Genomic DNA, 26,961 nt, shown 5'->3' on the forward strand with positions numbered 1-26,961 from the left:
AACGTCGGATGGTGACATTTGAGTAAGTCTAAGCCCATTGACTTCCTCTACAAGAACATTTAAATGAGAATACATCTTATTAGCACTTTCTTTGGGAAGCATTTCAAATGAATTTAGCTTTTTAATCACAAGATGATAGCGTTCCTCACACTCACTCTTGGTTCCCTCATGGAGCGCACAAACGTCTGACCATAGAGCATGGGCGTCTTTATGGTTTCTTACACGATTGAACACATCTTTGTAAAGGCCTCTAAAGATGGTGTTTCGAGCCTTTGCATTCCATTTTTCATAGTTAACCTCATCGCCTTGTAGGTTAGTAGCATCCCGAGGTTTGGGAAAGCCTTGTGAGGCGGCTCTAAGAATACCAACGTCTAGAGCTTCTAAGTATGCCTCCATGCGAATTTTCCAATATGGAAAGTCATCTCCCTCAAAGATAGGAGGAGGTCCATCCCCGTGAGACATCTTGCTCTAAGCGGTTAAGCTTAAAAACATGAGCACGAGGCTCTGATACCAATTGAAAGGATCAAGATGCCCAAGAGGGGGGGGGTGAATTGGACTAATTCTAAATTTTCTTGCAATAATCAAATCCTACGGATAGCCCAATTAACCCCTTGTGCCTAGAAAAGTGTTTCTATCAAACTAACGCACAAAGGACTTGTAACCTATGTTCCAAACTTACTCTAGCATGGCAATTCTATGAATGTAAAGACAAGTATTGAATTGCACAAAGTAAATACTCAAAGTAAAGAGAGAGAGGAACGCGGCGATGTTTTGCCGAGGTATCGGAGAGTCGCCACTCCCCACCAGTCCTCGTTGGAGCACCCGCACAAGGGTGTAGCTCCCCCTTGATCCGCACAAGGATCAAGTGCTCTCTACGGGTTGATTCTTCGACACTCTGTCACGGCAAATCACCCAAAGCCGCTCACAACTTGAGTTGGGTCACCCACAAGCTCCGCCGGGTGATCACCAAGCTCCCAGTCACCACCAAGCCATCTAGGTGATGGCGATCACCAAGAGTAACAAGCACGAACTCTCACTTGACCACGCGAAGCCTAATGAGAAGATGGATGCACACTTGGCTACTCTTGATTCACTAATGAGGCTACTCTCTTGGATTCTCAAATCTCAATCACCTCACTAGGACCTTGCTCTTCTTGGCACTCACAAACGTGTTTCTTAGCTGTTGGAATGAGCAAAAGTGACTCCACACACGAGTGGAGCTTCTATTTATAAGGCAGCCTGAAAAATGAACCGTTATGAGCTTCTACGGGGTGACCGGACGCTCCGGTCATGTTGACCGGACGCTCCGGTCAGTTCAACCCGTGAACCAATAAAAATGAGTTGACCGGACGCTGGCAGGGTTCGGTCAGCACTGACCGGACGCGTCCGATCGCATAAAACCCTTACTGGAACCTTACTGAACTCGACCGGACGCTAAACCCTCAGGGTTCGGTCAGTACTGACCGGACGCGTCCGGTCGCAGATTTCCTTCTCTAGGACCTTACTGGAGTCGACCGGACGCTGCCTTTCAGCGTCCGGTCACTTGACCTCTCCAGCGTCCGGTCGCACCGAATGCAGTCTGTTGATCAAATGAACTGACCGGACCCTGCGGCCAACGTCCGGTCACACCGGGGCCAGCGTCCGGTCAGCATTTGACCCTCCATTCACTTCTAACTCTCGAACATATGTGAATGAAGTTTGCTCCAAAGGATCTTAGGCATTTATAGGAGCTACCTAGAGCTAGTTTTAACAAGTGTGCACCACACCTAACTCACTAGACTCAACTAGGTCAAGCTACCCGTCCATACCCCCTTAATAATACAGCCAAAGGAAAAACAAAGTCCTAAACTACTCTAAGTATCACTCCAACTCCAATCGACACTTAGAACTAGTCATCCTTAACCTTGTCGTCCATCCTTTGAAAACCAAAACGATTTCCATTATAGGGGCATGACAACTTTGATTGCCCAATTGATCTCCATTACCATGACCTAACTTAATTGCATCTGCAAAACACATATTAGTCATAGTAATCTTGTATTGTCATTAATCACCGAAACCCTACTAGGGGCCTAGATGCTTTCAGTTATAAAGCGATACAGAGACATGTAATACGATAGTGAGCATTCTTTCTGTAATTGGTATGAACAACTGCCGTACTAATGTGTACCAACAAGATCTTCAAGCACTGTTTGAGATTGCAGGATGACCATCGGGGAAAAAAAACAAAGAGAACGCTACGAGAGAAAGGAATTCCAGAAGCGACTCCTCAACTAGTTGAGCATTTGGAACATGCACAAGCTACATCTCCACCATGGTTCTATGTACTGCTCATATTAATGTACCTGTGGACTAAATACATATTTATCTCACATGAAACACATTACCCTACCTAAGGGCAACTCCAACCAAACCCTTAAATTTTGCCTCACTATTCCTTCAAATGAGAGTTTCTCATCCATATTTCATCCCCTACTTCTCAGCGCAATCTCACTGATCTCATAAATTTCCCTACTTTACAATGTATTGTCATGGGCCCTATTTATCGGTCTCCCTTGTCAGCTTTATGGGAAGAGAGAAAGGAGGATGAGGGACTCCTACATGTGGGTGTTCAGGAGAGAAATTAGAGTCCCTTATCCGTTGGGGCTTGAATAGGGGCTCGGTTGGAGAAGTTTTTTATGTGTTTGAGCTCTCAAAATAGGATGAGGGCTCAAGTAGGAGTTTGGTTGGAGTTGCCCTAAGGTTGCCACTAAATTACGCAAACCAAATTGGGACTTTCAGTTCAAGTGACCACGTTGGCGTGTATTGTGTATCGCGTTTACGACGAGACTCCTCTGGTGACGTGTCTTGTAATATCGCGCTCATCTCTGGAGGCACCAGTGAAGTGTTCATGTATTGTTAACACACAGTAGACGACGGCTGACCTAAAAACAAACCGGCTAGGCTGATTTTTGGCCCACCTATATTGAACGATCTAGCTCTTACCAGTATGCTGACCGTAATTCGCGTCTAACACTACCAAGTGAACCAGACACTAGCAAATTTGATAGCCTTGTTCAGGTTTAACACCAATGCAATTCTAAAGCGTCCCACCAATGAGACCCTACCTGAGCAGGCAATCTACAGCATTTGAAAGGTTACTCTACTGTTCCGAAAAATCGACTTCCACTTTTCATAACACTTAACTGCCTACTAGTGTTTTCTTCATCCCATTTATTAGGAAATAGGAATAATAAAAAAAATAAAGACTAGGATGACTCCGTACAGATTCCGTATGTGGTGTTGGTGTCTGTAAAGTCATTTCCGTCGTGGAGAGCAAATGCTACTGCGCTGCCCTAGCACTACTGCACTAGCACCGTCTCGTCGGCACTCGGCAGTCGATCGTCACCAGCGTCGCCATGATTAAAAGCATGCTTTCCTGCCTCCAGACAGCACGATGGAGCACGTTCAGAGAGAGAAGTTCAGTTCCCTGTGGCTGTGCTCGGTGCTCGCCCCTCGCCATCGCCATCGCCATCGCCAGGCCGCCTACCAAAGACGACATACACGACACTGTAGCTAGGCTGGTGCTGACAGCAGTAGCTTTCCTTTAATCCCTGGCCTTTTTGCCGTCCTTGCCGTTGCATAGTGGCATCGGTGCTGCAGAAGCGAGAGCTTGACAACACGGCGCAGCACAGCACAACAAGATGTGCTTTGCTTTGCTGGGAGAGTGGGAGTAGTCTACTGCTCCTACATTAGATTAGATAGATAGATGGGGAAGGAAGATTGGATTGGAGCTGGAGCAGCACTGTGTGTGCTGTGATATGAACACTACTGTCTGACTAGGACTACTGAACTAGGATACTCTTCTAGCGTACGTGGCGCTGTGATCTGATCTCAGGTGATGGCTGATGAAGGAAGGAGGGTGGGCACGGCCAAGGCAGGCAGGCATGCATGCATTGCAGTTGCAGGGGGCCCAAAGACATTCTGGATTCAGATTATTGCCAGGCAAAGTGGCAAACCACAGCACCAGATGGGGTCCGGGGCCAATCAGGCAGCCGATTCAGATCTAAATAACTGGACCTCACATCCTCTACTTCCCCTGTACCCACCCACTGATACTTCATACTCCATGGTTCTTGCCCATGCAGCATGTGTTCCTGCTCCCTCCAGAAGCTGCACTACTTGGGGGTTTTTCAGGCGCGGAGATTCTGGTCATTGGCGAGGAATCAGAAATGTGACTTGTTCTTTCTTGCTCCCCTTCCTTGAGACAAGAAGAGGTAGGAAGGAGGAGCAACTGAAAGCCCTTCCTTGAGACAAGAGGTAGGAAGGAGGAACTGAAAGGGCAAAAAGAAAAGTTCTTTTTTTTTTCTCTGAAAAACAGATAGTGGCTCTTCGGATGAAACCAATACTGAAATGAGGCGTGAAAAACCTGCGAGGAAACCCTGAAATTCAGTCTCATGCTGGTGGCCAACCACAACCAGCCAAGGGTTGAGCTCCCCCAAACAAAACCAGGCCGAACCAAACCAAATCGAAAGCACTAATAATAATGCTACTACTAGCTAGAGTGTCCACTGCAAGGCTGCATTACAGATTGCTGGTTGCACACACACACCAGTAGTCCAGGACAGTACACCGCAGCACAGCACGGCATTAAGGCGGCTATCCATTTTGGGATCGCCTCGCCGCTCGCCACATGCTCCCCTGCCCCCCTGCAGGCCTGCACGCCCACATCTCCCCTCCAGGCCCCAGCAGCAGCCAGCACCACCACCAATAATTCAGGCTCCGGCCCAGGCCAGATTGCATAGCATTTGCATCTGTGTGACTTCTTGCTGCCAGCACCGTCTCTCTCACCAATCATTAGCCTAATCCGGTCATAAATTACTAGATTCTTTCGGTTACAGACCTGCTAATAAGTAATACTACTAACAACCATGCATATCAGATCACCAGCTGCAGCTGCTGATCAATCACTAGTACTCATTCACTGGCTGACTAAAGAAACACCACAGCAACAGGAGCATGATGAAAGGAACAACATGAGCGGAAGAGTGAGTGATTCTCAGTCTCACCTCCCACACCACCAGTCACTCGAGCGCTAGCACTAGCAGGTTGCAGGCACCAATAAGTCAGGGGGGCACCAAGAACAAGAGCAGCTACACAAATGAAGAAGAAGAAAACGAAATCCATGGAGACTCAGCATCAGTTTGGTTGATGGATGGATGGATGCAACAGTGGAATGCAATGCAGCTAAGCTATAGCTAGACTGATGAGATCAGCAGCAGATTAACAAAGAAAGAGCTTCCTATGCAAGGGTGAAGTGACCACCGTCGTCATCAGTGAATTCAATCAGCATTAGACTCTTGATCAATGTCGTCCCCCCAGTCCTGGCACTGGTTGGTCGGTCGGTCACTCCAGCCGCAGCTGCGGTGGCGGGCTCCGGCTGGGGCTCCGTCCGGTCCTGCCGGGCTCCGGGAGCGGCATGCCGAGCTGGCCGCCCTGCGGCCCCTGCTGCTGCGGGTCGCCGGGGAGCCCGTCGTGGCCGCACCGCGCCAGGGTGTGCTTGTTGTTGTGCATCCACACCTTGAGCACGCGCCGCTTCACGCCCACCTCCTGGCAGAAGCGCTGCACCGCCGCGTCGTCCAGCTTCTGCAGCCGCCACCCGGCCTCCTCCGCGAAACCCAGCATGCGGGCCTTCTGCTCCGCCGTGAACTTGGTCCGGAACCGCTTCCGGGCAGGCGGCTGCTGCGCATGCGCCGGCCCCGGCGCGTGCGCGTCGTCGGACTCCGCCGACGCCGAGCTGTGGTGCTGCGGCTGCTGATGGTGCATGGCGCTCAGCGGCATCACCATGCGCGTCGGCGCCGGGGGCAGCGCCGCCACCAGCAGGCCCCGGTGGTGGTGGTGGTGGTGCGCCGCGGCCAGCGGGCTCAGCGGGCTCAGTGGGTGGTGGTGGTGGTGGTGCCCGTGCAGCTGCCGCGCGTCGCCGCCGCCGCCCGGCGGCTCCTTGCGGTGGAAGTTACGGTGGCACCCGCACGCCGAGCACCGGAGCGCGTCCAGCGACCCCTCCTCGCCAGCCGGCATGAACTCGCCGCACCCGTCCGTCGCGCTCCCGCCGATGGCCGCCGCGTGGTTCTTCAGGCACTCGCGGTACCTCACCCCTGCCCCGCCGACTCCGCCTCCGGCGCCCACGGGCACCACCGCCAGCTGCCGGTTCTTGGCCTCCTCCGCCACCACGTCCGGCGGCGACATGTGCCGGCCGTTCGCGCCATGGTTATGCTGCTGCTGCGGATGCTCGTGGTGCCCGTGGTGAACGCCCAGGTACGGCGATCCTCCGCCGCCGCCGCCGGCGTGCATTGCCATCGGCAGCTCGCCCTGCGTCCCGGAAAGATCCATGCTTTGTTGCTCACTTCCTCCTCCGCAGCCGCAGCTCCTGTCCGGCGCTGCAACAAATCTGCAATGGCGCGCGCGCACGCACACAAACAAACAATTGAAACAAACAAAGCAGACTAGCAGCGGGAATTTCAGCAGGAAGGTGAAGTGAATGCCAAGACGACAGCTTGGAGGTTCCAAGCAATGATGTATGAGCAAACAAGAATCTGGCATGCCTTGGGACGCTCAAAAGGTGAAGAAGGAAGGGGAGAAAAAAAGATTTATTCTTGGGGAGAGAGAGAGAACAAAAAGTGCTGAGGTTTGTGGACCTTGCGGTGGCCTTGGGATCTTGCAAGAAGATACCAGTTGCAAACTCCAAGATGTGGTTAACTCCTCTACTGCTAGTACTCCTAGGAGTATGTTTCAAGGTCTCTTGGGCACCTCACCATGGCCATGCAGAAGAAGATCAGCAGTAGTAGAATGGTGGTATGGATGTAGTGGCTGCTCTCTGCAAAGGCTTTGCATTCACACCACTCCTCCTACTTGGCTACTTGGTTGCTGTGTATTGCTTTCCCTTGTGTACTCTTCAACACAGAGACAGGCATGGACCAGCCTTTGACCTCTCTACTCCTGCTCTCCTCGACTCTAGCATGTTAAACATTCTTTGCTTTTGTTGTGAGAAGAACAGCGTAGAAACAAAGGGGAGGGACAGAAACCAAAGGTGAAGAAGAGATGGAACAACAAAAGAAACAAACAAAAATGAATAGGGAGTAAACAAACCTTGTGGCTGCCGCGAGGGGCTTAATCAGGACGGCAAGGAGGGAGCAAGCTCATGCCTTGTCAAACCTTGGCCGCCATTGCTGGAAGAAAACCACCTTGTGGTTGCGGCCTACTACAAACTACTGCAAAATGGTAAGGAAAATACAGGGGGAATGTCAAGGTTTAGATGCAGTATAGGCTATGAGCTAGATATGCATGGCCAATGGGGGGAGAGCTTGCTGTATGTTTCTGAGATGTGGTGCTGTGTAATAAAGACAGGGGATACAGCAAGAGAAATACTCCAAGCTTCTGCTGCTTGCTTTGCTTTGCTTGCACTGTCAGGAATCCAAGCTTGTTTCAGAGAGAGAGAGAGAGAGGGCCTGTGGGCAGTGGCCTTGTGTGATGTGTCAGAGCTGTACTGCTGCAATGGTGAGAAGAGGGCCGGAGCTACACGAGCTGAGCGCGTCCATGGATGTCCCCACTCAACAGATTTTTATTGAATGTTGTAAAAAAACCGATTTTTATTGAATTGAAAATTGAAAATATTCAGAATAATGAGTGTTTTGTTCAGTTCCTTTCTCCTCTTTCCTTTCCTGTTTTCTGAGAAAGGGATCGCCTAGAAAACGAGTTTAAGCATTTAATTCTTTTTGTGCGCATTCGCAAAAGAAAACACACACACAGACATTATGCTGCATGCTATACTTTCTTTCTGAAATAGCTCGATGCGTTTTATCCTGTAAATTGAGTGTGGAGCATGGTGTTCTTGATTCCTTCTGTCCCATTCTCTTTCCGTCTGGAATATACAAAAAATAACCTTGTGTAAATTCAGAGAAATGGTTTGTTTTGCTTGTATTTATCCCTGGTATGGTATCCACAAGTATTTATAACTAAAAAACGTCTATTATATTTCCCCCCTTTGTTTTGGTGTACAAATATCTTGTTTCCATGGTTGAGCAAATTTATGCAAACATTATAAGTCTATATAGTTAATAATATTTGTATACTATCTCCATGTTTTCAGTTGAAGAATTGCTACTATCAAATTCTTTATGCCTCCCCATGAAAAACACTAGAACGAAAACTGAAGGTCACACCAGCAAAGGCAAGTTCTTCACCAATATTTCCCTGCCACCTGTGCTGAATCTATTTCAGTGGAAGTTTCTTTTGGGGAGTCAAACTTGTCCAGAACAATGGGAGCATGCATCAATCTAGCTAGTGGAAGCAAAATCACAGTTAGGATATAGTAAATATTAGATTAGAGTAAACGAAGACTCCGTCAGAGCCATGTCCAATAGTTTTAATTTGCACCACATGTATCCCTGTCACTCCCAGCAGATTCTTATCATTTAGCAATTTGCGCATTATTTGAGTCATCAATTGCTGTATGGGCACTTGTGCAGAAAAAAAAAATTAATCCAGGTCCACTAATCCTAGCTTTAGTTTGGATCATGCGCAAAACCCTTGGCTTTCCTGATGGTGAAATGTGTGGTGGCTAACACTGTCTACTCACTGAACAACATTCTTCTGCCTGTGAAGAAAATTGACAGGCCTTCTTTTAAGGCTCAGGTGGGGATTACAGTACAGATCTGTGCCGTTCAGTGGGGTATATATATGGTGCTGTATTTACTAGTGACATTTAATTTGCAGCTGCTGGGTTAGTGAGAGGCTAAGAGCTAGCTCATTTGAAAGGCTAAAATTCCACTTGATTTTCGAAACAAGTTGTTAGAAATTCTTGTGCTAGTCCATTATATTCACTCCAAAAGGGTACGGAATTGCAGTTCATTTTGGTTTTATGCAAGTAGCCAAATCTAGGATGATGGTTGTTGCATCATGAAATTGAGTCTTGCACAAAGTTATCTAGTGCGACAATAAACACAAGGTGACATGAATGAAAACAAGAAACATGGTAAGCCACAACTCATAACTATAGATGGCCATATGGCCCAAGGCCCTTGGGGTGCGGCCCATGGCCTGCCATTTTGGCTCGGCCCAAGCACGACGCGGCCCGATGGTCGTCGTGCCCGTGTCGGCCCGGCCCAATGGGAGGGTTGTGCCTAGGTCGCTCCCTCGGTATGGCATGCAATCCTGTCCTGATTAACCTATATCCCTACTCTACTCAGATAAAATCCCTTGCAATTCTTGAACCCTGATCAATGCCCACTTGAAACCGCTTGTTCTCAAAAAAAATATATAGCTGCCCCCACCCCTCACGCCCATTGTCCTTTCCACCCATGACTCCCCTCCCCGCGACATTCCACCCTTCCATCTCGACCTCCACCCTTGTCCTCCATTCGCGAACTCCACTGCCGCTACCGTCCTCCACCACTTGAAAGTGGCAATGCAAAGTGTGGCCCTGCCTGCGATTGCCATGGCTCGGGCGGATGAGCATCTTTCGCAACGCGAGTGGCATAGGGAAGGTGCATCGTTGGCAGCGTGATCGAGCGGCGGCAACGCGTCGCCTTTCAATGTTGTGGCACGCGAGCAGAGCACGTCGTGATCGCCGGCCCAGGTCGTGCCTGTGCCTAAGGGAGAAGCCAGTGGGCGGGCATGACACAACCCGCTAAACTAGCTATGTCGTGTCGGCCCGATGCCTAACGGGTCTGCCTTAGCGGACATGAGCTGTGACAGCCCGGGCGACCCGTTTGGCCATCTATAATCACAACCAAAGGAATATATGGAAGATGTGTATTTTTGTTTGCCATTATTTCGTAATTACCAAATCTATAACCAAGATATAGCTGGGATTATGTGAATTTCTAAGATGAAAACTACTACCACTTTCTACTAGCTTTGCAAGTGCATCCAAATGCCCATGCATGTAAGATGCCAAGTTGAAAATACTGTTGAACCTATCATTGTTAGAATTAGATTCTCTTTGAGGGAGAATAGAAAAAAAAAAGGGTCCTAATCGCTTGTGATTCCGATGAATATATAAAGTTGCTCGATCGTCATGCAAAGTGCACAAGGAATGATCTTTCGTCATTGGGTTGTCCTCTGGATCGGCTAGAATGTTCGGTCGGTCTTGATGTTAGAAGGCTGGATGGATCGATCGTCCTGCAATCTTTCTCTCTCAAGGATATAAAAAAGATGCATGGATGATCCGAGCTTCTTTGGCGCTCCTTTTTATAATCCAACACGAATTTGCCTTGCAATCATTTGCGTTATTCTTGCTTTCGGTTTTTGTCTCTCCTCATCTATCTGATCCTTTGCATATGCACATCACTTTATTCTTAAATCTTTATTCTTAGGCTAAAATCTAATTCCAGTGACTTTTGGGTGCCATCCTTTTTGGCCCTGTGCTGATTCGTTTCTTAGCTAGTCTTGGAATTGTAGTTGATGCTAGTCTCCTGATGACCAAGAATATATATATGACAGATAAATGATTCGTAAAAGAATAGTGCTCACAGAAAACATTTCCATGCACTATTATAATCATTTTTAAAATGATATGTTAGAAGAAAAAATTTGCTACTACCATTGTCCCCAAAGTTTATTACCAATAATAATCTTATCAAAAGTAAGAATTACTTGCTATATGAAAGTTATACTTCTAGATTTTGTTTTTGCCCTAGAAATGCTTTAACAGGAGTAACTTTTTTTTACCAAATTACATTTCGAACATCGTTAGAAAAAATGAGGACAGTTCAAAATAAAAATGTTTGAAAATCAGTCCAGATCATCGCGGACAAAAACCCTGCGCCTTTGGATGCATGGTCCCGCTGGACCACCTGATCAGGTGTGCCCGCTTGAGAGAGATCAGAGATGCTGTACAGCAAGAGTGCATGCATGCACGCACCATTTGACTCCCTGTTTTTTTCTTTCATTCTAATCCGAGTCGTGTACTAGCGCTAAGCATGGAGATCTGAGTCGTGTCGTCGCCCCGAGCCTCAAAAGAGGAGCCTATCTAGCTTCTTCCTCCAACATCGCCAACGCCAATCATGTGTACGTGTGCCCTACATGGTTGCATGTTTTGCCCTGGGGCCACAGCCGGGATTTCTGTTGCCAATGCCAACTTGCCATGCATGCATGCATTGACCTGGGGAAGAAAGTGTGAAAAAAAAAAGATTTAGTTTTTAGTTTTTGTATTATATGTTTTCCAGGGCAAAATGGAAATGAACATGGTAAGCAAACATGAAAAGGAACCTACCGCCAGTAGAAATGGTTTAAAATTAACTTTTTTTTTTAGTTTATAACTTTGGATAGAGAAATGATCTAAACAAAAGTTGTAGCTGTCAAAAAGATCTACAACTTTGTAGTTGACTATTTTTTCATTTCAAATCATTTAGGATCCGGTAATTCTATTTTAAGATTAATGATTTTGAAATTATTTTATTTTATTTTCCTAATTTTCAGTTCCCTAAAGCAAAGTTGGAGTACTCAGAGATTCAAACTTTATTCAAATTAGTTTAGAGTCTCAAATATGCATTAATAGTCACTAGAGTGAATAAGAAAGGAATGTATCAGCCACTTAGTCTTAAGTAACTCTAAGACGAAGTGGTATAGGAAAGTAACATACGAGGCTTGAAGGTGTGAGTTCAATCCTGTGGCCACATGCACGCGTATTTCGTGCAGGATTTATGAAAGAAACCATGTGAACTATGAGGGTTGGCTAGTGGCCTCTTCTGAATTATTTCTTTTTTTTCCCCTGCTTTGCAAATTATTAAAAATGATTTACACTAATGGTTTTTTAAGCATGCCGCCGGTGTTAATCAATTTACACTGGTAGCAGTCTTAAGCCAACTGCTAGTGTAAATATTTACACAGGCAGTTCTCAAATAACAATAGTAAAGCATCATGATTGTTATTGACATTTTATACTGACGGTTCATAAAACAGCTAATAGAAAAACTAAAAAAATGTCGCTAGTTATCGCCACAAGAAATGTTTCGTGTACTAGTGTTCTTTGCCATCTTAGAACTTTTACCCCTGGTAAGCTTTGATGTGACGACTACACTAAATAATTGCCCAGCTATCTGTATTGAAAACATGTTTAATTCCATTGGCCCGTCTGGACTCGTGCTCTTGCCCACTGTCTTTCTTTACTTTTCCTCGTAGTCTAATAAACATCGATATAGATCTCTTGCCGTTCTTTATTCTTTATTTTTCTTTTCTTTATTAGAAAAATTCATGTTCCAAGTCTTTGACGTTACATCAGTTTTGAACTACAGCTGAATACATATTCATGCAAAATCCCAGAGAGAGCAAAATCCAAGATGAAAAATGCTAGAGAAAATATAATTCTTTTTCGGGTTAAAGGGACACAAATGTGTGTTACCGGTGGCCATGTTTTGAAGCATTTCAAAAGAAGCACCAACCAACAAAAGGATATACGATTTGAAGCATATTTACCTAATGTTTAACCAATTCTTTTCATCGAAAACTGAAATTTCATTTTTATGGAATCAATTTCTAATCTCATCATCCAAAAGGTATCGAATATGGGTGGCTGTAAGGCACTGTTGATCCTGATAATCCCAAACGCTTATCCCTTCTTAACCCCTCAACATCTTTTGATTGCAACGACATGACAGAGACATGTCCAAAACATTGGTAATCACCGGATTAATGTGGTCGGCATGTATCGGATTCTTGGGACCGGCCGTGTATGGCTAACTTGCTGGGACCAATTGCAAATCGCTGTACAGAGGATCTCATAAAACACAAAGAGGTTATGTGCATCATCCCAATCTTGTTGTCATGTCACAATCCTTGTTTCTTTTCCCCTGCAGCATGCATGGCTTCTCTTTCTTTTTTATTCTTTTTTGTTTCTAAAGCTTTTCTTAATGGCCATGCTACTTTCATATTTTTGTGACATCAGATCACTGATTTCAACTATTTCATTCGTTAAATGCGGCCTAATTTTGTTGGTTTATTAAGCACATCAAATGTTTATTTGGATACTAATCCACAAAATTATTACGGCATACAAGTTTGTATTGGTATTTTTATATAATAAGTTTGTATCAGTGTTGAATTTGCAAACTATAATGTTATTGAGTTGAATATTCTAATAAACCTTATGTCGCAGATATTTTATTTGCAAAAAGTCACCATCAATTCTCATGGGCTCGAATTAATGTCTTCAAAAAAGTAGATTGAATGAATTAATTAGACAATTTTCATTATTTATAAGGGTATTGATTGAACAAAATGAAAACAATACTAAGTTCTACAGTGGAGTGGAAACTTTTTTTTTTGAGCAAACTACGGAGGGGGGAGCTTCCCCGCCTAGATATATTGATTTATCATCAACAGGAGCGGAAACTATTGTGGTTTATGCATTATTGGTATATGTGTACATATTATTAATATATACCTTATCACGTTAGGAATGTATATATGGCACATCCTTAGATAGTTAAATATTTGATTTGTGGATCAAATCGTCGCCAAAGAGAAATTAGAATAAGCTGGGCCCAAGTCAGAAGTCAGAAGTCGAAAGCATAGCAAATCCGTGCACAAAATTCTTCGTCCATCGTTTTGTATATATATACATAATACATGTGGCTATGGTTAGTTGAGTTACGTGTTGTGTTACTTGCAAGGGATGTATAGCTAAGTGGAAACCTTTGTGTTGTGTGTGATCATTTCCTTGGCGTTAAGACACATTAACACCATCCTCTAATAAACAAATAAAGATACCTTAACACCTTCTTCCAACTAGGATTAGTGTTGTGCTTTGGTTCGAGAGGGATGCTAGATTTGGTTAGTTGGAACAATTAACAAACATACGTGTACTTTGCCTTCAAAGTGTTGTCATAATATGTGCCAAAGTTATGTATGTAGGTGGCCCGGGTTGCCAGGGCTCCGTTCCGTTGTCTTTTTTATTCCACAATCCACATCCATCAGGCAGCAATACGACAACCATGAGTTTTTCATCTATATTTTTAAGAAATATGAGATACATACACCAACCCATATACACAACGAAAGTTTACCGCTAGGGCCTTGCTTGGTTAATCTCTTTCTCAAAGCTTTTGGAAGGGATAAAAGAGACTTTAACTTACGAGGGATTTAAATTCCCTCGATTCCTTTCAATCCTGCTCTAATTCCACCAACCAAACGCCTAGCTGCAAAATGGCACAACATCGTTATTTTATTCATTTTTAATAAAAAAATAAGTTTCATTTTTTTTGGTTCTTCAAGTACATCTTGGGATTCAATTGTTGAACATATTTCTATGTTTTTCTTGCATCGTTCTCCCATTTTTCAAAAGGCTCCAAATCTAGTGTCAACATTTCAAAGAATTCAACTATGTTACATACTTACATGTTCGTAATAAAAAAATATATTACAGGTTTTAGGAACCATTTCAAAGTTCAGAGTTAATAAAAGACTTGGGCTTTATTTGGATATACACATACTACCTTAATCTACGTGTGTTGGAGTAGATTAAGGCAGAACTTAGATTAATTTACATCTCAATCCACTCCAATCCACATGGAAATGAAATAGATATGAGTGTATCCCAACAAATTCTCAAAAGATATACAGCTAAAATTATAAAAAAAGGGACATGCTATTCATCAGGTGCCTGAAATTTGGCCTCGTCTCAGGCGACCAACGTGAAACGATTGATGGGAAATCAACGGTAACTTTCTGCGCCCTTGGCCTACTGCTACCTGTCTTGGGGAGTTGTTATTTCTGAGGTCGTCAATAAAAATCAAGCCCAGAAGTGCCTGTGTCTAGTCTATATTACAATGTTTATTCGATGGTTGCAAGATTTGCCAAGTATAGAAATACCCTCATCATCCTGGAGTCCCTTCCCCTATCTGAAATTCCCGTCGCCTGAAATCTCAAATATTTTCAGGCACCTGAAGTGCAGGAAGAGTGTAAAAATAAACATCACATCGGACAGCACAGATACGCTTGGCTATATACTCCCAAAAAAAAGAAGATACGCTTGGCTATATACTCCCAGTGACAAGTGCTAAATTCTTGGATTTTTTGGAAAATGAAACCGATGTCACAATACAACTGCAAGTTCGTAATCGCATGAACTCATTATCTTCTTATCTTCCAAGAATCTGTTCACAAACAAACCATCGCGTGCACGTACGTGTACAAATTAGTCAGTCCATAGGGTACGTGTACATTCATCACCTGACTCTGCTTGTTAACTTTGATAATTGTTTACCGCGAGTTATGAATTTGGTAGTTTTTGTTGCAAACAAAAATAAAAATAAAACGCATTAACAAGCACAAAAGAAGAAACGAGAAAGAAATGTGGTTACACGATCAGCTGGCCTACTAATACTAGTTTTTTTTTTTTTTGAGAAACCCTACTACTACTAGTGCGTGAAAGCCCTCAAGGGCCCAGCCCATTTATCACCCACCTTCCAGAACAGTGAAGAAGCTGGCACAACGAGAATTTCAGGACTACCAGTGTCATCTGAGATAGCGAGATTCATCCACTAACTGTCACAAAAACATCAATCAGCATACATCTCAGGTATCACTCATTGAAACTTTCTTGGTTGCACCGATATTTCGTCATAGACATAAGACAACAAATTCTTACTGAGGTTAGTAAACAATGATCAGTATTCAGTGGAGTCAAAAGTGGCCACTTATCAGATCACTTCGAACTGTGGATCTTTTGCTTTGCCATAAAATTGAAATCCTCACATACAGTTAAAAATCCATCGGTAACCTCAGGAAACGTAAAAAAGACACATGCACCGATTCACAGTTTGGGATAAGTGATGCACAACAGGTACAAAGAATTGTAAAAAATATGGAGGTAACTTTGTCGATTGGGCAGAACTAGCTCCGGACCTATGCTAATGTACAACGCACCATTGTTTCTTTTTCATTCCAGCTTCTCAAGCTCGCCCATCCTCTCTATAATTGCCTGAAAAAGACACAAGTGATGAGAATGACTGTGCAACTTTAAAGTAAAGCAAAAAAAAAAGCATGTTAAGTTTTCCAGTATAAAGTCTGTACTGAAAACAAAGCACAACAAGATTCCATGCACATGTATATTAAGCCTCGTTTGGTGGAGCTTCGGTCAGCTTTAGCTCTGGCTCCTTCATGGGCTGTAGCTGCTATTTGTATATACTTCAAGACAACGACAATAAAGTCTTATTAAAGTCCAAACAAATTGAGGTAGACTAGAGTTAAAACCTAACAAAAAGTAATCAAGGTTCAGGTACGTAAATAGCTGTTTTCCAAGCACTCCAATCTAAGGTTAAGTTTCTGGGTATATTTCATCCTTTTAAATCCTTTTAAGTCTCCTTTTATTGTATCTACCCAAATCAACTTCGGTCTTCCTCTGCCTCTTTTTACGTTACTATTCTGGCTTAGGATTCCACTACGCACCGGTGTCTCTGGAGGTCTCCGTTGGACATGTCCAAACCATCTCAAACGGTGTTGGACACGCTTTTCTTCAATTGTACTACCCCTAATCTATCACATATATCATCGTTCCGAACTCGATTCCTTCTTGTATGACCGCAAATCCAACGCAACATACGTATTTCCGCGACACTTATCTGTTGAACATGTCTTTTCGTAGACCAACATTCTGCACCATACAACATAGTAGGTCTAATCGCCGCCCTATAAAACTTGCATTTTACCTTCTGTGGTACCCTTTTGCCACATATGATACCAGATGCTTGACGCCACTTCATCCACCCCGTTTTAATTCTATGGCGAACATCTTCATTAATATCACAGTCTCTCTGTAGCATTGATCCTAAATATCAAAAGGTATCCTTCCTGGACACTACTTGATATTCCAAACTAATATATTCCTCCTCCTGAGTAGTAGTGCCGAAGTCACATCTCATATACTTAGTTTTATTTCTACTGGGTCTAAAATCTTTGGACTCCAAAGTCTTCCGCCATAACTTCAGTTTCTGATTCACTCATGTCCGGCTTTCATCAACTAGCACTACATCATCAGCGAAAAGCATACACAAAGGATGTCCCCTTGTATGTCCCTTGTGACCTTATCCATCACTAAGGCAAACAGATAAGAGCTCAAAGCTGACCTTTGATGTAGTCCTATCCTAATCGGGAAGTCATCCGTGTCTTCATCACTTGTTCGAACACTAGTCACAACATTGTTGTATATGTCCTTAATGAGCCCGACGTACTTCGTTGGAGCTTTATGTTTGTCTAAAGCCCGCCACATAACATTCATTGGTATTTTATCATAAGCCTTCTCCAAGTCAATAAAAACCATGTGTAGGTCCTTCTTCTTCCTATACCGCTCCATAACTTGTCTTATTAAGAAAATTGCTTCCATGGTTGACCTTCCGAGCATGAAACCAAATTGATTCATAGAGACCCGCGTTATTGCTCTCAAGCGATGCTCGATAACTCTCTTCCATAGCTTCATAGTATGACTCATCAACTTAATTCCCTAGTAATTAGTACAACTTTTAATATCCCCTTTATTCTTGTAGATCGGTACCAATATACTTCTCCACTCGTCAGGCATCTTGTTCGATCAAAAAATATGGTTGAACAACTTGGTTAGCCATACTATAGCTATGTCCCCGAGACATCTCCACATCTCGATTGGGATACCATCCGGTCCCATCGCATTACCTACTTTCATCATTTTCAACGCCTCTCTGACCTCAGATTCTTAGATTCTACGCACAAAGTGCCTATTGGTGTCATCAAAAGAGTCATCCAACTGAAAGGTTGTGTCTGTATTCTCACCATTGAACAATTTATCAAAATACTCTTACTATCGATGTCGGATCTCATCCTCCTTTACCAAGAGATGCTTCCTTTCATCTTTAATGCACTTAACTTGGTTGAAGTCCCTTGTCTTTCTCTCACGAACCATAGCCATCCTATAAATGTCCTCTCATTTCTTCGTACTCAAATGTTGATAAAGATCCTCGTACGCTCTACCCTTTGCCACACTTACAGCTCTCTTTGCAGTCTTCTTTGCCACCTTGTACTTCTCTATGTTGTTCACACTCCTGTCATGGTACAAACGTCTATAGCATTCTTTCTTCTCCTTAATAGCCCTTTAGACTTTCTCGTTCCACACCAAGTATCTTTAGCCTCGCGTTGACTTCCTTTGGTTACTCCACACACCTCTGAGGCCACCTTCCGAATGTTGGTTGCTATCTTCTTCCACATGTTGTTTATGTCCTCTTCTTTCTTTCAAGAGCCCTCTTTGATAACCCTTTCCCTGAATACCTCTAACGTCTCCCCTTTTAGTTTCCACCACTTTATTCTTTCAATCTTAGCTTGTTTATCCCTACGGGCACGCACCTGAAAACGAAAATCTACCACCAAAAGCTTATGTTGAGAAACAACACACTCCCTGGTATCACCTTGCAACAAAAGCATGTTCGTTTGTCCTTTCTTCTTGCGAGGACAAAGTCAATCTGGCTAGAGTGTTGTCCGTTACTGAAGGTCACTAGATGAGATTCTCTCTTTCTAAAGAAAGTGTTGGCTATCATCAGGTCAAAAGCTACCGCGAAGTCCGGAATTTCCTCCCCCTCCTGATTCCTACCACCATACCCAAAACCTTCATGAACTGCCTCGAAACATGCGCTTATAGTACCTACATGCCCATTAAGATCTCCGATAAAAACCTTCTCACTACTAGGTACAGCTCTAATAAGCCATCTAAGTCTTTCCAGAACTATCTCTTAGCACTCTTGTCAAGGCCTACTTGGGAGGCATACGCACTAATTACGTTCAAGATATCACCAACGACAAGCTGAACTAAGATAATCCTATCTCCTTGCTTTCTCACTCCCACCACACCATTCTTGAGGCACTTATCAATCAAAACTCCTACTCCATTTCTATTCGCGACTGTCCCTGTGTACCAAAGCTTGAAACCTGTATTGTCCACATCCTTCATCTTCTGACCCTTCCATTTAGTCTCTTGAACGCATAATATATTTACACGCCTCATAGTCGCTGTATCAACTAATTCTCTTAACTTACCTGTAAGTGACCTTACATTCCAACTACCTAAATGAATCCTAGTTAGTTCGATTAGCTTCCTTACCCTTCGCGTCCGTCGACTTAGATGTGAAGACCCTTGCTCATTTTTCACTGCACCCAGATGTTGATGTAGCGCGCCACTAAGGAAGCGATGACCCGATCCTTGCTCACTTGACACCATGCCCAAATCGCGACACGGCGCGTCACCAAGGGAGTGCCGACCCGACCCTTGCTCATTTAACACCATACCCAGGTTCCAATATGGCGCGTCGCTAAGAGGGTTACGTCCAAACGGTTTTCTTTCGGGTTTCATCTCTATTAGAATGGCTAGATTTAACGTTGGTTTGCCACACTTATCACAACCCTCCTTCTTTACCAGGGCTTAGGACCTGCTATGTTGAGACAACATAGGCGGAGGCTGTAGCTGCTATTTGTATATCTTTTCTCAAAATAAACTAGGAGCCATTCTTGGCTTCACTGGCTGTGTCTGACTGGCTCCAGCTCCTCCGCACACTCTAGCACTGAGGAGCCATGCCAAATGGGGCCTAAAAGGGATGCAAGTGGTGGCACCAGTGGGTAGTTCTAGGTTACTAATTTAGTTTATTTGCTTCCCTACATGCATGGGTCTATCCACAAAGTTAACTAAAATGTGTGAGTTCCAGGTCAACCCAATGACCCAGAAGGCCATAAGAAACAAAACCTGCATCCCTAGTGTCAATTCAGAGTAAAACTGCAAACAACAGTGCATTTAGCCTAGAATTATCTGGGAGTAGCAAATTTAGAAAACCCACAGATACTTGTGTCGTGACAAAGTTTCACTATTTAGTTCAAGTCATTATTAACATCAATCATCCTGCAATAGTGCAGGCACAACTTCAATAATAGAACACTTCTGGAAAGACCGCATAAAATGCTGAAAACCATTCAGTGTTCTGTTCTGTAGAATAACAGGTACTATGTTATTTTTTTTAATACAGAAAGAATAAGGGCAGCTACATTTAGGAAAGCAGAGAAATGCTTTGTAGTGTGAATAGCAAGCTATGCCAGCACACCTTTTCGTAAATCATATTAAGTTTTGACTCCATGCAGATTGACAATATTGATATATTCAGTTAATCTCATTTCAGGTAGAATAGTTGCACAAAAGAAATACTTTTACTATTCTAGAACTCCTACAGTCAAGGGAAAGTTATAGTGATACTATCTAAAATAGTAGTACCTGACCTTTCACTAAAAGAAATTATTAATTGATTTTCTGGGTATATTCAGTTACATCATATACTCAATACTGAGAAAACAATGGATGCTTCGATCAATAATTTTTATACAAATACCTAAACATATGGATGGCAGTGAATTTGTATTATGATGGGAAAAGCAATACCCTTTTGCTTGTTTCTTGAAGCTCTCCGGCAAGAATGAACTCATCCAATATCAAGTAGACCTTCAGCACATAGCCAAAAAGTCAATGTTTTTCTAGGCGCTAGGCGCTCTCTAGGCGGTGACCCACCGCCTAGAGCCTAGGCGCGCCTAGGCGGGATTAGGCGTTTCAAGGCGTTTTTCTAGGCGGTAGCTAATATATGCATAAATACGTAAAAGAAAAGAAAAAAATAGCAGATTAATGGTCATAGAATGGGGAGAAAGAGGAGAGGCCCAATAATGGCCCAAGTCTCCCACGCCAGTCTTATCCCCTCCCCTCCCAGCCCCGTCTCTCACCCTCCCAGCCTCCTCTGCTCGCGCTCGCTTCCGTCGCTCGCCCCGCGCCGCCGCCATCGCCTGACGCCCGACGTCGCCTCCTTCCCCACCAGTCGTTGCCGCCCCCGCCAACGTTACCTCCTCACCCAACGCTGCCTGACGTCCGCGCCGCCCCCACGCGTCCCTGCTTTGGCGGATCTGCCCGCCGCCACCGCCTGACGCCGCCTCTTCACCCACCGGCCGCCGCTGCCTCACGTTAGCTCCTCCCCCATCGTCTCCCGACCTCCGCGCCGCCCCCACGCGTCCCTTCCCCACCAGTCCTCTTCGCCCACCGCCTAGATGTCCGCCTCACCCCCTAGGCCCCGCGGGAGGCCTCCGCCCAGCGCCTAGTCGCGCCTAGGCGACCGCGGAATGTCGCCTTGTTTTTCACTGCAAAAAGTTCAAGAAGCAAATTCACAAATGATAGTTAGATACTTTAGTATTGTTTTTGAAAGACAAAAACTAGAGAGCAAAAGCAGTCACATTTTGTCTTGATTGTAGCAATGTTTATTTCCAAATATTCAGTTCTAAATAGACTGTTGTAAAAATTTCTTTCCTAGTGTCTAATGCAAATACAGATTGAGTTTTGACAATATAGAGAAGGGCTTTTGGTGATCATATGTGCAACCTCCCAATGCATAGATAATTGTTTATTGAAGACACTAGAACTCTAAAGCAAAGTGAAAATACATATTTAAAAATTATCATTTGACAACGAGAAGGTACTATATATTGACATATAAAAGAATCATGACAAAAATCAGAGTACCAGAAAACAGGGCAAAATAACTAAAAGGTTGTTACTAGTTCAAATAGCTCAGCGATGTCATGTATGCAGGAGTAACATCTTATAAAGTCATGATGCTAACAGTTTCCCTATGGCCCCTTTTATCATCTGCACACAAGTATCTAACACCTTAACGAGTGCCAGATGACAAACACAAGTAACACCAAATAAGTAAACATCTTAGCAGAATGCAATGGTGCTAGCACATATGCATGATTTTGGTCTCAGAGAATGTTTAACCCTAACACATTAAATAGCTTTCAGTTTACAAATCAAACTTTTCAGTACAGTTATCTAAACTGCATAGCAGATTACATGTTAACACAATCAATGCCAGCAGGGGCTTTTTAACAAAATCTTAGCCAGAATACAGTAGCACTAGCTCAATATATGCAAATTGGACAACAATGAACTTGTTGATAAAGAGAATATTTAGATGGAAATTACTCTTTCAAGTTTCAATACAACATGTGAAAAGATCAAAAGTATTGACTTATTGCAGATTGCTAGATTAACCTAGTGAGACATTGAGGTTACCTTGTGGAAGTTAAATACTAAATCAAGTTCACACACATTGCTGAAGAAATGGTCCAATATCTCGACAAACAAATGGATACATTCCAAGTATGCCAATTCATTGTCAGTGATGTCCACGCACATAGAGAAAAAAAGTCCTGCATATCTTCTGTAGATAACTTTGTGTGTGCAGAACTGCAAGAGAAATCCAACATCAGTTACAAGAGTTAGAACAAACAGTGAAATTGAAGACCTTTTTTATGGTCATACTAAATATCTAATCATCAGTTTCTGGAAGTTCATTACTGATAGGGTTTTCACTGTCGTATGGGGACCTGTATGAATGAAAAAGGAGCAGCAAGAGGATGATAGATGACAACAAAAAAATAGTATGAATGTAATGTTGTTATGGATTGACTTCGGTAGATGGATTAACAGAGACCCCAGATAGCAGCCCTTCCTCGGGAACTATCTTAGGATCTTCTTGCTTGACTATAACTGATACAGGGTTCTCTTTTATAGAGATGACCGACTTGACCCCTAATGAAATATCCTAATTGAATCAATCTAACATATCTCTTTCCTAACAAACCAAACCGATCTAATCTAATCTGGCCTGTCTCCCACTTCTGCATCCACTGCCCCGACCTCGAGTTCCCCAACACAGTTCCCAAGGTCATCACCACCGACGCCGATCTCGTCCTCCTTTGCGTCCCCGTCTACCCGGACACCATCGGCCATGGACGCGACTGGGACTACTTCGTCTACAGCCTGCGCGCCCGTCGCCTAGATCTGGTCCCGAACCCGAACTACAGGTGTCTCACCGACTCCGCAACTGTCATCCTTAGCCACGAAGACGAAGACGGCGCCAGATGGTATGTCATCGCCGCCCTAGGTGTTAAGGCCCCCGTGTTCCATGGTCACCGCGTGCTCATTGGGTGGGATTTCGACCTCCACCTGTACAAGTCCTCCAATTCCTTCGAGGGGTGGATCTCCAAGGTGATGTCTGTGAGTGATCTCGTGAGGGACAGGCTAATTCCTTTACCTGATACTACCGAAGACAGGCTGTACCATGAGACTGAGAAGACCATCGCAATCGGCGGTGAGGGTGGCACAGTTGCCTGGGTGGACCTCTGGCGTGGCATCTTCTTCTGCGACGTGCTCAGCGAGTGCCCTGTGCTCCACGACGTCCCACTGCTGGTGCCGGCAAGGGGCAACTGGAATCGGCTCCACTTGCCATAACAAATGTCCTCATGGATAGTAAACATTATCATTTGCCACATATTCACACACTAACTTAAATCTCCATCCTAACTCATGTCTTCTAAATCAACAGTGAGCAAGATTTGATCTTGCCTTTTGACAAGTTCAAGAACATGAACTTTATGATTCTGACTGAAGTTTGGCAAAATTGACAAATCAAGATTTGGTTGTACTATACTGAGTTTAAAGCTATGCCTACTGCACGAGAGTTAAATTGGGCTCACTAAAGAAAGACAAGATAGGCATGAAATAGGAATCCTGCAAATGGTTACTAGAATTTTTTTCAAAGGCTAATGATGATGCAATCAAGTGTTTCAAAGGTAGGGAAACTCATTATGAATTCGAATTTCCATTAAATATTCACAATATTCTATTCAAGCATGGGTTATTTGGATCTATTTGTAATTTACGAAGAGTTAACCTATTGTGTAAAACTTCAGAGTTTAGACATGCATGTGCATACCCACTATGATGTTCCTGGTTAGCAGCCTAATATGGGAAGATTCTTCAGCAAAACTCAAATTTTTTAGAGAAAATTCAGCAAAACTTAAATTACTTAGCAAGTCTCGATGATAAGTGTTAAAAGCAAATGCACTCATTTTAATCATCCAGTGATCTATGTGTATCACGTGTTACACAGCCACCACACAAAATTTAGGAACTTTCAGCGTGCCAAGCTGATTCTGTAGCTCAGAATAGCAATTATGAATTATCCCTTTCTTCCAAACAGTATCCCCAATCTAACGAGAAAATACCCTAATCACAAGAGCTAGAACCACCCACCTCGACGAAGTTGGTGAACTTGGGATCCCGGTTGACCACGAGCCGATGCACCTGGATTCACAACAACCAAGAACCAAGAAACACCACCGGGGGTCAGCAAGGCCCAAATCAAAGCCGGAGCCAGAATGCGGTACCAAGACCAAATCTTTCTTCTCCACCAGCAGGCTCACCTCGTACTCGACCTTGTGCTTCTCGGAGTCCTCGAGCGAGACGTAGTACTTGGCCAGCCGCGTCTTCCCCTGCCGGTTCTGCAGCAGGATGAACCGGATCTGCACCGGCGAGGCAGATCGAACCAAGGTGAGGAACAGGAAAGAATCAAGGAAAGTATTGGGGCAATCGGATGCGGGTTGGTTACCATGGAGGAGGACGACGGGGATGCCTGAGAATTGAGAAGGGCAGGAGCGTGATTCGGGAGCGAGGGGAGAAATGAGTACGAGTTTTCGTTTCTCTGTTCTTCCGGATCGCGGTTTTGCTGTATACTTACATGCTGAAAAGTCTCAGTTATTAGGCCGTCCAACGTAAAGGGTTGGCATATTTGTTTCAGTAAAAAAATTTCTAAGAATTTGAACGCCTACAGTCTGAATTTATACATTAAGCCGCGTTTAGCCTCCGGAAAATTTTCCTTAATCCTATGTTTTTTTTTTGAAATTGAACTGTCCATTCCAAATAGACCGTGCACTGAGGCATACACATACTCGTTTTGTTCCAAATTATAGAATATTTTAACTTTTATTGATATACATATTTTACTAGATATATATTATGTCTAAATACATAGTATAATTAATATACCTAGAAAAAAATTAAATGTCTTATTATAATTTAGATTTTTTTTAGAATTGAGAGAATATAAAATAATCGTACAAGGATGGAGAAACATTGGCCATAACGTGTCATTCTAAGCTTCCTTTGGAACTAGATATCTATATTCACTAGATGTATTTGAGCGAGCTTTATGGGTACATGAAAATTCAGTCTGTTCGTTTGTTGGTTTCAGCCAGGGTTTATCAGCCATGGTACAGTATTTTTCTCTCACAACAAACCAGCATCGGCCGGGGTTATCAGCCCAGAAACCAATCAGCGAACATGTTGATTGTCTATGGTCCATAAACATTAGGCCTCCTTTGGATTGGAGGATTTTCATAAGAAAAGTAAAGGATTTTATTTCCTATAGGATTGAGAATTGTGTTTCCTATGCTGCTCATTTCAAAGGAACACCGTAGGAAAAGAAACATAGCTAGACCTCTTTTTTTCATTCCATCGCGTAGGACCGAGGCAAGTATGCATGTTGCCGCTAATGCAAAGGGTCTAGGGTGCCTGCAAGTGGAGTATGTGAAGATCAATGTTGTATGCCTTTAATAATTTATCTATCTTTCCAATTCCTTTCGTGTGCTCTATCCAAAGGGTTATACTCCTAGTTTTCATGTGTTTCTCAATCCTCCGTTTCGCATATACTCTATCCAAAGGGTTATACTCGTAGTTTTCATGTGTTTCTCAATCCTCCGTTTCGCATATACATTCCTATCAAAATCCTACATTTTTCCTATTCCTGTGTTTGATCTTTCCTGTGTTCCAAAGGGGAGGCCTTAATCATGATTTCTAAGGCCCCCGGATTGTAATTCTATAGAAAAACTTACTATGAATCCCTTTGGAATAAAGGATTGGGTTCCTACAAATCACATAAAATTCCTATGGAATGGCTTGTTTCGAAGGAATTTTGGAGGAATTTTACCAATAGGTTGAACCTCATGGAATGTTTCCTTTGTGTCATTCCCTCATCAAATTCCTATGTTTTTCCTATGCTACATCGAAACGTTCATCGATCTTACATTTTCTGTGTTTCTTCGATCCATATGAGATGTTAGAACATTCTATTCCTACGTTTTTTTTTCTTATTTCTTCCTTTCTAAAATCATGCATTCCAAAAAGGCTATAAAAGATTATTAGGTCTTTGACAAAATTTAGTTTAGTGGACCATAGAAAAGAGCAATCATGATATCTTTATTTTCTTTGAAAAGGCCTTTGACAAAATAGAACATGAAGTAGTACTTACTTTGATGGAGGCTAAAGGTTTTGGGCAAACTTGGATTGGTTGTATCAAATCAATTCTTTCTTCAGACACATCAGCTGTTCTGTTAAAGGAGTGCTGGGAAAACTTTTGATTGCAAATGGGGTGTTAGACAAATTGATCTTTATCCCCATTACTGTTTGTTCTTACAACAGGCTTTTTTCAATGACCAGTCAAGGATCTTTGCTCCACAGTTTTGGTCAAAAAAACAAAGCCAAAGACAATCCATTACTCATTTCGCCAATCCTGTTGCAAACTACCTCTTACTTCCCTATCATGCAACATGCTGATGACACCTTAATCATCATGAAAGGTGATGCCAGACAACTTTTATTTTTAAATTAGTACCAAACACCTTCTTGGAATCTACCGTTCTAAAGGTTAACTTCAAGAAATTAATGATGGTTCCCATAAACATCTATGAGAAAAAGCTAAATTATCTAGCAAGAAGTTTTGGCTATGCAAAAGGCTCTTTACCCACATACTTAGGGCTACATCTTGGAATCACATCCAAAGCTAGAAGAATTCATTCCCTTGTATAAATAAATGTGAAAGAAGATTAGCAAGTGTCACCACCTTCCTCTCCCAAGTTGGTCGGCTAGAGCTTACAAATGTAGCTTTCTCATTTCCACCGACTTTTTACATGAGTACCTTCACTCTACTAGCTTCTATTGTCAAGCAAATAGATAAATACAGAAAACATTGTCTTTAGAGGGGTTTAGACATAAATGCAAGAAAAACTACAAAAGCCGCATGGAAATTGTTTGTTTGCCAA

At 43.3% G+C, this 26,961-nt stretch overlaps 2 protein-coding genes across 2 annotated transcripts; both read right to left on the reverse strand.

Moving 5' to 3' along the window:
* Nucleotides 1-4,421: 4,421 nt before the first annotated feature.
* LOC136508584 (zinc-finger homeodomain protein 3-like) lies at nt 4,422-7,561 on the reverse strand. The gene is made up of 2 exons (XM_066503298.1): nt 7,126-7,561; nt 4,422-6,427 (listed from the first exon to the last, which is right to left on the reverse strand). The coding sequence occupies exon 2, from the start codon at nt 6,367-6,369 to the stop codon at nt 5,386-5,388; it is 984 nt and encodes a 327-aa protein (XP_066359395.1). The 5' UTR covers nt 6,370-6,427; nt 7,126-7,561; the 3' UTR covers nt 4,422-5,385.
* Nucleotides 7,562-15,660: 8,099 nt separating this feature from the next.
* Nucleotides 15,661-24,616, reverse strand: LOC136508358 (AP-2 complex subunit sigma-like). The gene is made up of 6 exons (XM_066503016.1): nt 24,474-24,616; nt 24,289-24,387; nt 24,119-24,169; nt 22,094-22,267; nt 20,420-20,479; nt 15,661-15,958 (listed from the first exon to the last, which is right to left on the reverse strand). The coding sequence occupies exons 1-6, from the start codon at nt 24,474-24,476 to the stop codon at nt 15,917-15,919; spliced, it is 429 nt and encodes a 142-aa protein (XP_066359113.1). The 5' UTR covers nt 24,477-24,616; the 3' UTR covers nt 15,661-15,916.
* Between the last annotated feature and the right edge of the window lie 2,345 nt (nt 24,617-26,961).

Source organism: Miscanthus floridulus, chromosome 15, assembly GCF_019320115.1.
Source record: "Miscanthus floridulus cultivar M001 chromosome 15, ASM1932011v1, whole genome shotgun sequence".
Classification (NCBI taxonomy): domain Eukaryota; kingdom Viridiplantae; phylum Streptophyta; class Magnoliopsida; order Poales; family Poaceae; genus Miscanthus; species Miscanthus floridulus.